General features: G+C 36.9%; 2 protein-coding genes across 2 annotated transcripts; one reads left to right on the forward strand and one right to left on the reverse strand.

The window, feature by feature from the left end:
• The first annotated feature begins 4642 nt into the window (after window positions 1-4642).
• On the forward strand, window positions 4643-6243 carry Ote (Otefin). The gene is made up of 2 exons (XM_067777904.1): window positions 4643-5498; window positions 5555-6243. Exons 1-2 carry the CDS (start codon window positions 4752-4754, stop codon window positions 6083-6085), a joined length of 1278 nt encoding a protein of 425 aa, XP_067634005.1. The 5' UTR covers window positions 4643-4751; the 3' UTR covers window positions 6086-6243.
• A 1581-nt stretch (window positions 6244-7824) lies between these two features.
• LOC137246882 (peptidyl-prolyl cis-trans isomerase-like 3) lies at window positions 7825-8934 on the reverse strand. The gene is made up of 4 exons (XM_067777905.1): window positions 8542-8934; window positions 8253-8489; window positions 8073-8191; window positions 7825-8017 (listed from the first exon to the last, which is right to left on the reverse strand). Exons 1-4 carry the CDS (start codon window positions 8542-8544, stop codon window positions 7891-7893), a joined length of 486 nt encoding a protein of 161 aa, XP_067634006.1. The 5' UTR covers window positions 8545-8934; the 3' UTR covers window positions 7825-7890.
• Between the last annotated feature and the right edge of the window lie 6439 nt (window positions 8935-15373).

The raw sequence follows: 15373 nt of genomic DNA on the forward strand, positions 1-15373 counted from the left end.
GCTAACGTATAGAATTACCTTGCCTTTTTTGAGATAGATTTTGAATTATTAAATTGCGCAAAAACTTCATAAAATAAATATTGGCCATATATGTATGTAATATTTCTATATTGCTACTACAGGCTGGGTACACTCACAAATATAAGAAAGCCGATATATTGCTATGGAAATATTTTTCTTTTTGTATTCAATAATCCAATGTATCCATGATTCAATTACAAGAGGTTCCGGAGGTAGCTTTTTTTAAATGTGACACTCCGCACTCATGGTTGTTTTTAAGAAGGAGAGGCGGTAATTGTGCAGTTTAAGGGCCCCACCCTATAATTGTGCCTTTTTTTGAGTGAGGTATCAAAAGACGCGTATTTACGTCTAGATCAAGAATCCGAAAGCGGAAGTTAACTTTTTTTTACCCGTTCAAAAGGTATTAACGAAAAACCGGAAAAAGACCCGCGGGTACTTCCGAAACCGGGGGTGGAATCCATATTATTTTTGCGCAGAACATCCTGGGCTACGCCATGCCAAGTCCGCGTGTGTGGTATAACCGTGGCTACCTTTTTAATACCTTTTTGAAAACGGGATTAAATTCTTCGCCTTTTGCCTCTCCGGTAGTAGTGCAGTTTAGGGGCCCCACCCTAAATTTGGGCCAAGATTTTCGAGTGAGGTATCAAAAGATGCGTATTAATCTCGAGAACAATAATCAGAAGGCGGAAAAGAAAAATTGTATATCTGTCCGGAGATATTTTCAGTTGAAGCTGACGATTTTCATGTGGTTGTTGTTGTGTTTGTACCCACACAAAAAATTGTGCATCACCGTGGCGGTAGCCACACACGGTAACCACACACACGGACTTGGCATGGCGTAGCCCAGGGTTATTTTTTATAACCGCGGCCGAAGGCCGCTAACGCAGAAAGGTGTTCTGCGCAAAAATACTATGGATCCCACCCCCGGTTTCGGCGGTACCCGCGGGTCTTTTTTCGGTTTTTCATTAATATCTTTTGAACGAGTTAAAATTTTTATTTTCCGCCTTCGGATTATTAATACTAATGTCAAGACGCGTCATTTGACACCTCTCTCATTTTTTTGGGAGCGTATTAGCAGTCGACCCCTCAACTAGACTATTACCGCCATGTCATAGGTGTGCTGCAATTCATACGCGCTTCATAATGCACATTGAATTCATCGCGACAATGCAGGCGTTTGAAATATTGTTGAAATAACTCTTCCAGCTCTTTCTCGAATTCTTCGAATTCTTGTTTAAATTTGACTGAACAATTAATGGCAAAAAACTACATTCACATCGTCGTTTTAGCTGATCTTTCAAAGTTTTACAGTGAAAACTTACTTCAGTTGCTGTTATGTTTTCCCTTTCAATCTTTTTTATTAATGAGTGAAACATGGTGGCCTGACTATGGATAAATAACAAAATTGTTTCAGCACATTCATTTAAGAAGGAGTTTTTTAGATTAAGAGGACATTTTTCCAAACTTAGAAAATATGATTTCAACGGTGCAAATAATTTCAGCACTCTTTCAATTGCTGGGGTTAGCGCCAGCCACCTGGTTTTTGAATAACCTAACAACTTTTTGTATTCTACTGAGGCGTCCTCACAAAAACCCTTCAACGAAGTGACCCTAACCGTAAACCGTTCAAAATGTAAATAAATTTGTATTATGATGATTTCAACATCAATACTCATTAAACTAGAAGCATTATTTAAAGCATTTGAAAAAATATGTGCATTGCACCCTATTCCAATGAGTGTTTTTTTACACAAAGACATTAATTTTTTATGGACATTGTTAATACCATTACGATTGACGCCTCCAAAGTTTGTATTGGTGTTATCAGCCCATATTGTAATTACTTTACCTTGTAAATTATTGGTTTCGATCACATTATGTAAGTGGTTGGACAATATTTCAGACGTCGCACCTTGTATTGATTCAAAAGACAAAATTTTTGTTTGAATACCTTTTTCAAAATCCATATAGCGAACTAAAATAGGATACAATTTTATATCTTTGTGATTTGAGGCATCTGACAACATAGTCACAAAAGCAGCTTTCTCTAAGTCATCTTTTAGCACATCTATTTCATATTGATGAAAAACAATACGAACTATTGCCCCACCTTTAGTTCTAGCGCAGCGAAATTTTTGATTATACAAAAATCGGTTAATTTTGGATACACAGTCTAATAGGGCCCATACATTAGACCAGCTTGCATGCACAATCATGTGATTGCGCCAGCTGATTGACCGTGTGTGGGCCAGTGGTGTGATTGTGCCAGCCGATTGTGCTAAATCAAAACGAATTTGATATTTTTATGATTGTGCACTCAGAATGGCGTCGTGGGTGTTGAAATTAGCACATTCGACTTAAATATTTTGAGAGAACATCAACAACGCATAATAAACATGGCAAAAGAAAAACAGTTTTGGAGTGAATTTTTAGATTTATACCAGTCAATGCCAGCATTATGGAAAATTAAAGACAATAGCAATAATAATTGCTGCACAAATAACATCGTCATCCATATCTATTAACCAAAATCCACAACTTAACACGCTGAATGCCTCTAAACAAATGATAATTGTACAATCAAGATGGCATCGTATATGCTTCATTCATGATTGTGCAATCACATGATTGTGGATGCAAGCTGGTGTAATGTATGGGCCCTATAAGCTTCTAAAACTTTGGTTATGCACTACAGCGTGATATGCTGTTAAACCTTCCGCAGTTGCCAATTTCTTTTCAGAATCTCCAAATTATTCACCTCTTACAAAGCTGGTTACCTTGTGGGAGGTAGTTGCCAAATTTAAACTGCTTTGGTATTTTTTTGAAGAAAGATGTTTTGTTATGCTGGATCTACCGCCAACTGCAATGGTGAATTCAGCTGAGCAAATGTCGCATCTCACAAAAGAATCGTTTTTCTTCTGGCATAAATGTATGAAAGCGAATTCTGCCTTTAAATTTTCGGTTAAATGACATTTTCTTTTTTTTCGCGGGCATGTTAGTTCTAGGGAAAAGGTTAGATTTATTATTTATCTTTATTACTAATTAACTTATTACCTTTTTATATCGACAGCAACAGGTAATCCAAAAACAATAACAGCAATAGTGATTCAAGCCAAGTATCGATACACCGATAACTACGTACATATATTAAGATAGTGGCCCCTATTATGAGCATTATTCGATCTTCGATCTTCGCTGGCTATCGAACATCGAAAATCGAATTTGAAATTGGTATTATGACAACTCATCTCTGTCGAAATTTTCGTTGTGTATCTAATTTTCAAGCGAATAGAAATTTGTAGTCGATGCTGTATCGAATAGAAAAAGAATTGTTTAAAATGTAAGTTTTTTGTATTTATGTTCTACTTTTTTACTACCTACTAGTAATTTTAAACTATTTGAATTAATTTTATATAGGTCCAAGGTCGTGAGTACAAAGCAACAGCTTGAAAGACTGGTTTCAATTATGGAACAAAATCCCCATATAGCAAAGGAACTTGCACATTATAGAAATGCAACTTTGCTTGATGCAGCTCAGCCTCCTCGTAATTCAATTTTATTCATCTTTCACAAATAAAATTTTCGAAGACATTCAACACCTTTGATAGCACCACAGACACAGTCGGCTGGGCAAGTCCGAGTGCATTTTCGTTTCCAACGCTCAGTTGGAGAACTGTTGCCAAAATTAAAAAATATTAGGAATATACTCGGCTCTTGTGCATTCCTGCAGCAGTTCATCTGTACTGGACAACAAGTCCATGAACGCTTCTTTGGACAGTCTGAAATTTTGAATAAATCTATAAACAAAACTTATAATTTCAACAATTTAACAACTTATTTAGAAAGCTACACTTACGTGGTGGAATTCACTTCCAAAAGATTTGAACCATCTTACCCGTCTCCTACTTCTGGCTAGCTCCAGTAAGCTTTCCTCTTCATCTGACGAATCATCAAACCACAATTCCGTTGTAGTCATACTTTTATTTTTAATATTTGCATTTAATAACTAGTTCTGCTTTTGTTTATTTATTCTATTTTATTTGACAGAGTATTGGAAATGTGCTATTGTGAACTTTTGAATTTATCGAAATTCACAATAATGCTTGCCTTCATCGAACGCGCGTCGTAATACCGAATGAAAATTCGTTCGATCAGCTCTTTCGACCACAGTCGAAGATCGAATTTGTCTCATAATAGGGGCCAGTATTCAGCATAAAGCTGGAGACATTGGTGCTTTATCGGTAACCGTATCGGTAACCGTTTAACAGCTGATTCGACCAACCTTATGAGAATCAATGCAATCGATTATTGGTGCCGCTAAGGTCGTAACCGTATCGTAGCCAACCAATTGGGTTTTGGTTTACCGTCGTAACGATAAACAGCTGATTACGTTAGGGATACGGATACAGCGATACGACATATGGCACCAATGACTCCGGCTTAAAGCTTTTCGGAGGACAAGCTGCATTTTCGGAAGACAATCCTCCTAAAAGAAGGACGTCTGGTCAGCTTACATATATATCTCGACATTCACCATGTTTACCCCGCCATTAATCACTTATTCACCATATTTCACCAAATTGGTTTCAAAAGTGGCAACACTTCCAACGCTCCATTTTGTTTGTAAAAGTTTGATTGGTCTATTTATTGAGGCGTTGGTGAAATATTTGAACGCGCAAAAATTTAGCGATCGTTTTGAAAGGCGAGAAAATAATCTGTAGCACGAAAATATGTCTGAAATTGATAATTTGGAAGCTTTGAGCAATGCAGACTTGCGAAAAAAGTGCATAGAACATGGATTACCAAACGTACCAATAACTGATTCCAGTCGAAATTTATTAATAAAAAAACTACGCGCTACCTTAACAGGCGCACCGGCTTCCTCACCAAAAAAGACACCTCGCCGGGAAACTATACATGCTACAAAGATAAAAGAAGTTGCAGAGTCAAACGAAGAAACCAAAGTAGAGCCGGAGCGAAGAACACCAAGTAGAGGAGCAGGTAGGCGCACAATTGCTGGAACACCAACAGTCGAATCTCAGAAGGCAATTGAAATTAAAGCGATTGATAGTGTTGCACCAGCGCCTATAGCTACTCGCCGCCGGTCGTCAGTACATGCTGGAACACCAACAGTCGAATCTCAGAAGGCAATTGAAATTAAAGTGACTGATAGTGTTGCACCAGCGCCTATAGCTACTCGCCGCCGGTCGTCAGTACAATTGGAAATACCGCCATCACAGAAAGAAAATAAAACCATTAAGAATTTCAAACCTGTCGTAATACTTGAAAATGATGAGGATGACGATGATTTATTAATAGCTGCTGAACAAGCAGAACAAAAGTCCAAAGCACCACCACCTATTGTGCAAAATGAAGTACGCTCACGTTCATCGCGCTCCGTTTCCTTGTCCAAAACGGGTGTAGTAACCACTTCGTATAATCAAGGAAGTGTAAAGCCGTTGGATGAAGTCCCTGAGGTTGGTTTTATTTATAGAAAATATTTACTTTAATGAATAAAATTGCTTGTTTTTAGGTCACCCCTCGTAACCTAATGACAGAAAACATTTCACGTGACATCTATAAACCTTCATTAGCTACAAGCAGCCAACGCTACAGTTTGCATCCAAGCTTTGGCCAAACACAAACAAACATCGGGTCAAATAGAATCACAACTGGTTTACAATCGCGTTATAGTACCAACACCTTAACTAGCGGTTTATATAGTTCACAGGTTACACCATTATATAATGAACAAAGTGATGAGGACAGAGAACAAAAGGATTATGAGACACCCTTTTTAAGTAGTTTTGCTCGCAATCTGGAACGTATCAAGACCGATGGAGTACCATTAGGTAAAAGTGGTATTGATATGCAATCACCTCATCCAATACATCGTAGCAAACGATATGGTATTACTGGACGCCGTCCAACAAACGACTCTGTAACTGAATCGTTTCATCAATTTCTTATAGCACTAGACCGGAAGTATAACTTACGGCTGTATCTGGTTCTTGCAACAGTATTTTTTTTGTTGGTCTTTCTTTATGTTGTAATGTATCAGTAAAAGTCCTGTTTTATTTGTTTATGTCTGGATTGATTTTGAATGTAAAAGATTATTTTGTAAAGAATTGTAATGTGTAGCTTCGAACAATGTGCAACGTTTTACTGTTGTGGTAAATGTCTACTGTTAAAATTTAATAAACCAAACTATATTTCATCTAATTTGGCCACTTGGACTTATTCGACCACAAGAATGGGGTGGATTCCTGAGACAAATTTTTTGGAAATTGTGTTATACGATCCGTGATTGGAATCCATTTTTTAAACCACGATAGCTCTGAAATGGTAAATCCTTTGAATGACATATGTTTACTACTCACTAGGTTCATAGTTTAGTACAGTTGAGGTAAATGGGTTTTTAAACCCTGATCGTATAAGACGATACGGGCCTTGAGTTCACAAGCTACGATACAGACTCTGGTAAGCTCTCCTGGAGTTGGTTTTTTTGTATTAAAACAGCAGTATATATTTAGGAGGAATGTAGGGGTGAATCCTTTGTGGGGCTATGCTTATGGTTAAATGGAAAGTGAGAACGGCATAGATAGAAAGATAAACATGCCTATAGCGCTTTACGGCCTATCTCTCTAGTACAGGGAGTAAGAATCGAGTTTAAACTAAACAGTACCTGATTTCAGTTTCGGAGTTTTAAATCGCATTTAAGTTATTTTTCCTCAAAAGGTAGTATCGACGACTAAATGGAATATCAGCCGAAATGCATTAAAATTATTCATATTATTAAAAATACTTTTTTGAAACAAAATCCCATGTAGAATATATTAACAAAACGAAATGAATGATCATGAGGAGAAAGCATGCCAAATAAAATTATATAGCCTTGAAAATAGCAAATAGTACATTACAAAAAGTCAATGAAAGGAAATTCCTGGGAATAATCATAATTGATGACAAACTGGCTAAGTGTAAAACAACTAATTGTAGGTTTAGATACCTTAAAATTTACACATTAAATGGCAACCTGCTGAATTATTTGAATGACCGAGTAAAATATAACGATATTAATTATTACCAGACAAGAAAAAGAAATAATTTTCGTCTGCCAGCTGCTCGGAATTCAACAAAAACAATATATACTACGAGGCATTGAGATAGTACAACGAGCTACTATGTGAAATAAAACAATATCAATCAACTTAAGAAACTATTGTATAATTACTGCAAAGCACCACCATTTAGATAATGTGCTCATATATGTAACTAATCTTGGTCTCAAGACCGTATAAAATAAATGAATAAATAAAATATTGCTATGCTGAGAGCGGTGTTTTGGCCGCACCGTTTCCTCCAGTGTTTCTTTTAATTCCGACGACCATACCGGACACGCAATAGCACATGAGTAGCAAACAATTGGCTTTTTAGTAAGCTAGCAGCGTTTTTCTCCTTGACCCGAGTAACTCTACTTTAAAATTTTTTGGATGTCCAGTAGGTCTGTCACTCCCTGTTTTCACGTTTTGGATAAGGTTGATGATAATGTCAAACTACGGGTAGAAAGAATCTGTAGTGACCAGGGAGATAATTGCTGAATTAAAGCATAGTTCATCTGTGGTAGGTAATGGTAACACACCCTGTTTAGTCCTTCTTAGCTTAGATATATCATTCTTAAATCTATAGACTTTGAGAGAGGGATGATCCTTTTACGTCTTCCAGTAACATGACATAGTAGACTACCTTAATAGCCTTTGAAAATTCAATCGCAACTATTCGTATCTTGTGAAACCACAGTAGTAAATTAAATATTTATACATTGCTTATTTATTAAGAAAATTACACAAGTGTATAGTCCAGCTAACCTCATCCTGCTATGGGATTTGCATGTATGGTAACACTATTAATTTTCTTTTCAGTGTGTGGACGATAGGTTTTAGGGTTGACCGGCAGTTTCTCTAACTCATCTATTGCATCAAAGCCATCTATCACTCTGCAAAAAAAAAACATTTAGTAGCTATACCTGTATTCAATATCAATTTGCTTACCTTCCAAAAAGTGTATATTTCAAATCTAGATTAGGTTGCGCAGCGTATGTAATGAAGAATTGACTAGCGTTAGCATTGGGACCATTATTTGCCATTGATACCATACCACGGTCGGAATGCTAAATACAACCGCTTATTAGTTAAGCATGAAAATATGTTGGCTAAATAGGCTTTATATACCTTAAGTGTGTCTTTGAATTCGTCTTCAAATTTTGTACCCCAAATTGATTTACCATTTCTTCCTGTATTTGTAGGATCGCCAGTCTGAACAATGAAACCTTTTATATTCCGTATAAAAGCGCAACCATTATAGTATTCGCTAGCACAATGCGCCAAGAAATTGTGGCAGGCTTTTGGACAATCCTCACAGAAAAGCTCCAGTTTAATGTCACCAACGTCTGTATGTAATGTGACTGACTAATAATAAATTGAGTTAGTAATAATAAGGCAAAATATTTTGTTTATTTACCATTTGTAAAATGTGTATTGGATAACCGAAATTCTTTTGTTTTGTCAAAGAGGATAAATACAATAAGAGGCGTCATTCGTTATTTTTTTGGCATTTACTCGATGTATACTGAGAGATAGTCGCTACTTTTTTTTGGGCGAGATGTTTATAAATGTCTTCAATACATTTCCGTGTATTTCTGTTTATTTTTCGACTGTATTTAATTAATTAATTTAATTCTCTTCCCAAAAATCACAGTTGCACAAGGGGCCTACACGGCATGGATAAATGCGAGACAATTAAAAATGTCCCTCTCAGAAAACATTAGGCATCAATTTTTTCAATTTACAGCGAGATACTTGCCACAAAATAACGAGTGACGGCTCTTATGCCCTTATTATGTATGTCACCGTGAATGTTTGCGTCGCATTCACTCACATTCACTCAGAATTCGTATTTTGTAACTTCTTACGTATTCGCGTTCGTTCTCATACGTAGTCACTACGTATTCACTGCGTATTCACTGAGACCATAGTGTACAAGTACAAGTGTGTTGACTTATCTGTCAAGCATTCTGACAGGCACTCGCTGGATTCGGAATGACAGCGAATTCAAAATGGATACCATTAACGAGTGCGCCGAATGATTGAAAAATTGAAAAAGTCGATACGATTGGTAGTCAAAAATGTTGTCGTTGAGACCAAAAATGCGACTCTAGACCTGAGATTTCCATCAGGTGAGCGAGGCTGTTTGTAGTTTTGACGTTTATCGCTTAGTGAACACACTTGGTATAGGTACACTATGACTGAGACTGTCAAGCCCAATACGTAGCCAGTATAGCCACTTATTACTTTTGTTATTTCGGAAAAATTTGCAGTGCAATTTTTTCGGAATAACATCATTTTAACGACCTGGCAATATTGCAGGGAAACACCTGACAAAAATAAATAAAGAAAACAGTGTAAACAAATAATTAAATCGCTTGTTTGTTAAATTGATTGCTTGCTAATATTTTTATGTGCAGTGATTGTAAATAATAATAAGCAGATCGATTTATTTGTGAACATGGGAAAATAAATTTTTATAAAAAAACACACATATTACTGATTTTGTGAAAAGGGATATGCCTGAGTGTTCCACTTTAGTCTCCTCCAACCAGGTAGGCGAATAGCCGAGCTTTCTCCCTGGTGTACCCATTGTTTTATTCTTCTGGGTTTAGGTTACGTTCCTGAATTGCATCGATGCATGTTGACCACATAGATAATTGGCGATCCACTTTTTGAGACTAGGAGGAAGAGGAGAGCCTTCCGAGTCTTGCAGTAACGTGCCGGGGTTGACTGTATCCAAAGTTCGTAAAAGCCTAGTTGAGGGGTCGACTGCTAATACGCTACCAAAAATATCGAGAGAGGTGTCAAACGATGCGTATTAATCTCGAGAACAATAATCCGATGGCGGAAAAGAAAAATTTTATCTCTGTCCGGATATATTTGCATTTGAAGTTGGCGATTTCCATGTGGTTGTTGTTGTGTTCGCACCCCCAAAAAAAATTGTGCATCACCGTGGCGGTAGCCACGGTTATACCACACACCCGGACTTGGCATGGCGTAGCCCAGGGTTATTTTTTATAATCGCGGCCGAAGGCCACCAACGCAGACAGGTGTTCTGCGCAAAAATACTATGGATCCGACCCCCGGTTTCGGAGGTACCCGCGGGTCTTTTTTCGGTTTTTCGTTAATATCTTTTGAACGCGTTAAAATTTTTATTTTCCGCCTTCGGATTATTAATACTGATGTCAAGACGCGTCGTTTGACACCTCTCTCGATATTTTTGGTAGCGTATTAGCAGTCGACCCCTCAACTAGACTATTAACATACTTTTGAGCAGAACACCTCTCATCAAAATTAAAAAATTACCCAGGGTGGGTCGAACACCGGTTTGGACATCAAAACTAAATCCGCGCAAAACACTTTTACACACGGTTTTTTTGTGGGTAAAAACCATCAAAATTTAACCACATGAAAATTTCCAAATTTCTTTCGCTCTAAGGAAATACAATTAAATTTCCGATTATTGATCCTGGGTTCATTGCGCGTCTTTGAACAGCTCTCCCGATATTTTTGGACGAGTTTCAAGTCGTATTCCGGTCACTGCCCATATTTATGGACGGGTATTAGTAGTCAGCCGCTGTTCTAGACCTTCACCTTGCATGCACGCTTCATATAAGTATACAAACTTATAAATTTACTTACATTTTTCCGGTTTTTAAGCCACTCATTTCTTTTTATTTTGTGTTTTTCATTGAATTTTGAATAATATTTTAACTTTAATAATTACTCCGGCTTTCAGTTATTGTTTTCCCACACTTATTTTAATTTGACATACACAACAGCTAGCAGGGTTGCAATTCAATCTGTAACTGCTATTAGTTTGAACATACCTCATCTGTGCCAAAGGATACTACAATTTTTTACTTTTTACAGCGAAACTTATGTTGCTTTTTCATGTTTTTGAACATAACGAGCAAATATTCACCCAAGTGAATACCTCAAACGCGACCCAAAAGCAAGTGAATATTTTGACAGCAAAAATGAGTGTCCGTGACACTTTGCGTCGCTATATAATACGAAAAAACGTAAGAGAATCACCTACAGTCACGGAGAGTCACCGAAGTGAATGAATGCTCTTATATGATACGAATTTGGTTTCACTTGGATGAAAGTGACTCTTCGTGTCGCTTTGCGTTATACATAATAACGCCATTATTGTATTTATCCTCTTTGCTTTGGTTTTGTGAAATTTGATTACATTGTGAATCAAACTAAAGGTAAGGCCACATTAGGCTGCACTACGCAGCACTGCACTACAAAATATTCTTTGCATGTATTCTTATGTGGCAATTCACACATAGGGTCAGCAGCACTGCGCGACCCGGCACAGCGCGGCAAATTTGATCAACTAGGCAAAAAAGCCGCGTTGGGAAGCGTCGCGCAGTGCTGCTGCCGCTAGATGTGAATTGCCTCATAAGAATACATGCAAAGAATTTTGCACCATCTTTTTTTAATCTGGGCAAAAGAGTGTGGAACTCTCCTTCCTCATATCTTGAGGATGAGATGTCTTGGACCCATAGCCACGACCTTTTTCTTTTCCTTTCCTCTTCTTCGCACAAAAATGAAATAATTACAGCTTCAAAAACTGTGTCGTCCATTTTGCAAACAAAAATAAACACAAACTTTTGCCGCAATGTGTCGCTCGATTGCCGCTTAATGTGAATTGCCAAAATATGTTGCTCTGTGCGGCGCCGCTGCCGCTACGTGTCGCGTAGCGTAATGTGCGCGTACCTTAAGTGTGGTATCTTCTGCATAGACGTCAAAATTCCAAAGTGATTGGATCACCTGATTTGCAATTACTATCGCTGTCTCATTCTGTATCTCTTTCTATCACCCACTGAAGATAGGCGCCGCCATATTGAACACGCTGTCAATACGCTAAAAAGTAGCCATATTGAACATCAAGAAGTTGTCAGATAAGATATCACACCACAATTCACACACATAAGATTGTACACATGGCGGAACGATACAAGGTGGCAGCATGGAACAGCTGATTATAAACCATGGTTCAATTATGTACAGGTTGGCTCATCTCATCAGCTGATTTTATTTATGTCATTGCATGGTCGAAGGGATTGTCAAAAGGAGATGGCAAACTCAAAATGAAACGAACACATTGGCAACATTTTACTTACACATACAAAAACTTTCCATTCCATACCATTCGCACCAACACCAATACACAGATTTTGACAATTTGAACAGACATATTTTGTTGCTTTACAGATGAGCCAAAGTGTATATAGTTGAACCACGTTATAAACTGTCGCAGAACGTCTCATCTACCCTATACCACAAACTTTTTTTATTTGATTTGATAAATCAACTTCCGGCGCAGTACGATTTTGACATTTATTCATCGAATTTACAAAAACAAAGTACATGGGTTTTTTATTTATGTTTGTAGGTATGTCACCATGCTGCCACCTTGTATCGTTCCGCTATGATTGTGCATTCAATTCACGAGTTCAAAATTGCTTCGTTCTGCGCATCTACGTCACACTTGACTTCTTTAGCGAATGAAAGAATGTTATGGTTACGCATTTACATTGGAAGCAGTAAGGAAGGCGGTCGGCATGATGTGTTGGTGCACAGTGGCTAGTCATTGTCGGCTGGGGCGGGTCCTTGCCAACCTTACTGTTCCTGCGCCATAAGCAGAAAAAAAGTCATATCATGCCTATCAAGACGAGCAGCTGTCAAATTCAAAAAACCTGGCAGAAGCGCAGAGACCGACTCAAAACGCTTATCAATACAAAATAAAACAACATCCGGCTGAACCGGATGTCACGGACAGACCGTTAACATTCAAAAATTTAAATTCAAATTCAAAAAAAAATTAAAAAAACTGACGCAAGAAAAATTTACCGAACCGGACGTGACCGGTTACTACTCTGAAATCAAATATCAAAAAAGCTGAAAAGTAAAATAACAAAAACTGAAAGGAAAATAAAAAGGCCGAATACACAGAGGGGCGCCGCGGGTGTTGTTGCGACGCCCGGTGCTTAGTCCCACCCTCAAATAACCATGGCCACCGACGCACCTAAAATTTCGGTGGCCCCTTACCTGTATGCCTACCTAGTGCCTTCTAAATAAATGGCGACGCCAGCATTCCCATTTTAAATATTAATTTATTTACAATTCATCTTTTTTTTGTGTTTCGCTATTAACTACATTAACAACACCAAAAAAAATAGTATATAGTACGGGTGGAATTAGGCAAAATGAAGATTGTATATATATATAATCATGAATAATTAAATTAACAAGGAAAAATTTCCAAATTCTTATTTGGTGGTACGTACTATTAAATGTTTCTTAGTAGTATTGTTTATTCAAATTTCAGGCTTATAATAACTGTGGCATTAGGATGCAACAAGGCTTAGTTGTACTATGAATTCCTCTTCATATACTATACGTACATACGTAACTTGGAAAAGAAAAAAAAATATAAATACGTGGAGGGGGTTCGGATGTAAAAATGAAATTTGTGCAGCAGGCCTACTCACATTCAAGTTTATCGCAATCCCTAATTAAATTCCGCTCCAAAAAACAATGCGAACGCTCAAATGTCGGTCAATTATCTTGGTTAGATATAAGGTATGGTATATAAAAAGAAATTCAGACATAGGTACATAGTACATTTGTATGCATACCTAGATATGAATTGTCATTTTGGTGAATTTCGTTGATATGGTGAATTGTTTTTGTGACTTTCGTTTACTGAATACCGAAATCATCTCAAGTCACAAAAATTGTCTCTAAAGGAAAATCTCAAATTTAGAGACTTGAGATGAGACCGAATTACAGAATTCAGCCATTAGTTTGATTCCCGATGTTTGATTACTGTCATAGATGAAATTTCTGTGGTAGAGATCTAATGTCGAATCGTAGAGCTGGATTTCAATTCGACTTTTAACCGATTTAATCGATCTTTCTTTAGGAAATAAGAATCGATTTTCTTTTTAGAATCGTTCGATTTTTTTAGCCTTCGAAGTTTTGATCATTGTGAATGAAACTAAGTGTGATATCTTATATGACAACTGACTGACAGAATGTTCAATATGGCTACTTTTTAGCGTTTTGACAGCGTGTTCAATATGGCGGCGCATAGGCCGGCTATCTTCAGCGGGTGATAGAAAGAGATACAGAATGAGACAGCGATAGTCAATTACAAATCAGGTGATCCAATCACGTTGGAATTTTGACGTCTATGCAGAAGATATCACACTTAGTTTCATTCACAATGGTTTTGATCATCTTTCTGCAACTGTGCCTATTTCATATTTATTGATAAAAACATGCAGACAATATATTTGTTGTAATTTTTTATAAATTTAGCTTTATTGGCGCATTTTCACAGACCAAATAAAATAGTGTTTAAATTTTCAAAAAGCTCGACTTTCTTAAAAACCATGAACTATGACTATGATGGTGGCTATTAATCAACCCCGACATACAAAATGTATGCCCCGCTTGCAAAGTGTCCAGGGCCGGCTCAAGAGAATTTGGGGCCCTAGGCGAGTTATTATTTTCGGCCCCTTTCTCGCGTATTTATAGAAAGAAATTGGAGATCAGAAAATTAGAGATCAGAAATATTAAATTCAAACTTAGTGTCAATAAAACAAAAAAATATTTCTTTTGCATATTAAATATATTTTTTTTTTTCAACAAAAGAACGAAAATATAACACAAAAGTATTTTTAATTATCTTCGAGTTTACTAAAACTTCATTTTCCGCACCTTCAGAGAAGGTTGAAATAATTTGACTTAAATCTACGGCTGAATTCTGTAATTCAGTCTCATCTCAAGTCTCTAAATTTGAGATTTTCCTTTAGAGACAATTTTTGTGACTTGAGATGATTTCGGTATTCAGTAAACGAAAGTCACAAAAACAATTCACCATATCAACGAAAATCACCAAAATGACAATTTACTCATACATTGAACAAATAATATAGCATTGCATTTTGTTAACATAACGTTAGGTGGTATTGTGGCTGAGCTTACTAAGACGCAGTTCACGATTTTTATAGAAAATCCCAAAGTGTGTAGGTTCGAATCTCAGCGGCGCCACATAGAGTTCGATGTTTTTTTAAGTATTTTCTGTTTTTAAATTTTTTCTACGCTTATTTTAATTTGAGGAATACAAAAAATATATTTAAAGCGTTTTTCGCAAATAATTTTCATACTTCTTCCCTGAGATGATGTAAACATTGATACTCAAATTTATGTATGTTCCTTTG

Source organism: Eurosta solidaginis, chromosome 3 (assembly GCF_040869045.1).
Source record: "Eurosta solidaginis isolate ZX-2024a chromosome 3, ASM4086904v1, whole genome shotgun sequence".
In the NCBI taxonomy this organism is placed as follows: Eukaryota; Metazoa; Arthropoda; class Insecta; order Diptera; family Tephritidae; genus Eurosta; species Eurosta solidaginis.

Coding starts and splice junctions, on each gene's coding strand:
- Ote (XM_067777904.1), top strand. CDS start 4,752: ATGTCTGAAATTGATAATTTGGAAGCTTTGAGCAATGCAGACTTGCGA. Junction 5,499..5,554: donor CGTTGGATGAAGTCCCTGAG/GTTGGTTTTATT, acceptor GCTTGTTTTTAG/GTCACCCCTCGTAACCTAAT.
- LOC137246882 (XM_067777905.1), bottom strand. Junction 8,192..8,252: donor AATTCAAAGACACACTTAAG/GTATATAAAGCC, acceptor GGTTGTATTTAG/CATTCCGACCGTGGTATGGT. Junction 8,018..8,072: donor AAATATACACTTTTTGGAAG/GTAAGCAAATTG, acceptor TTTTTTTTGCAG/AGTGATAGATGGCTTTGATG.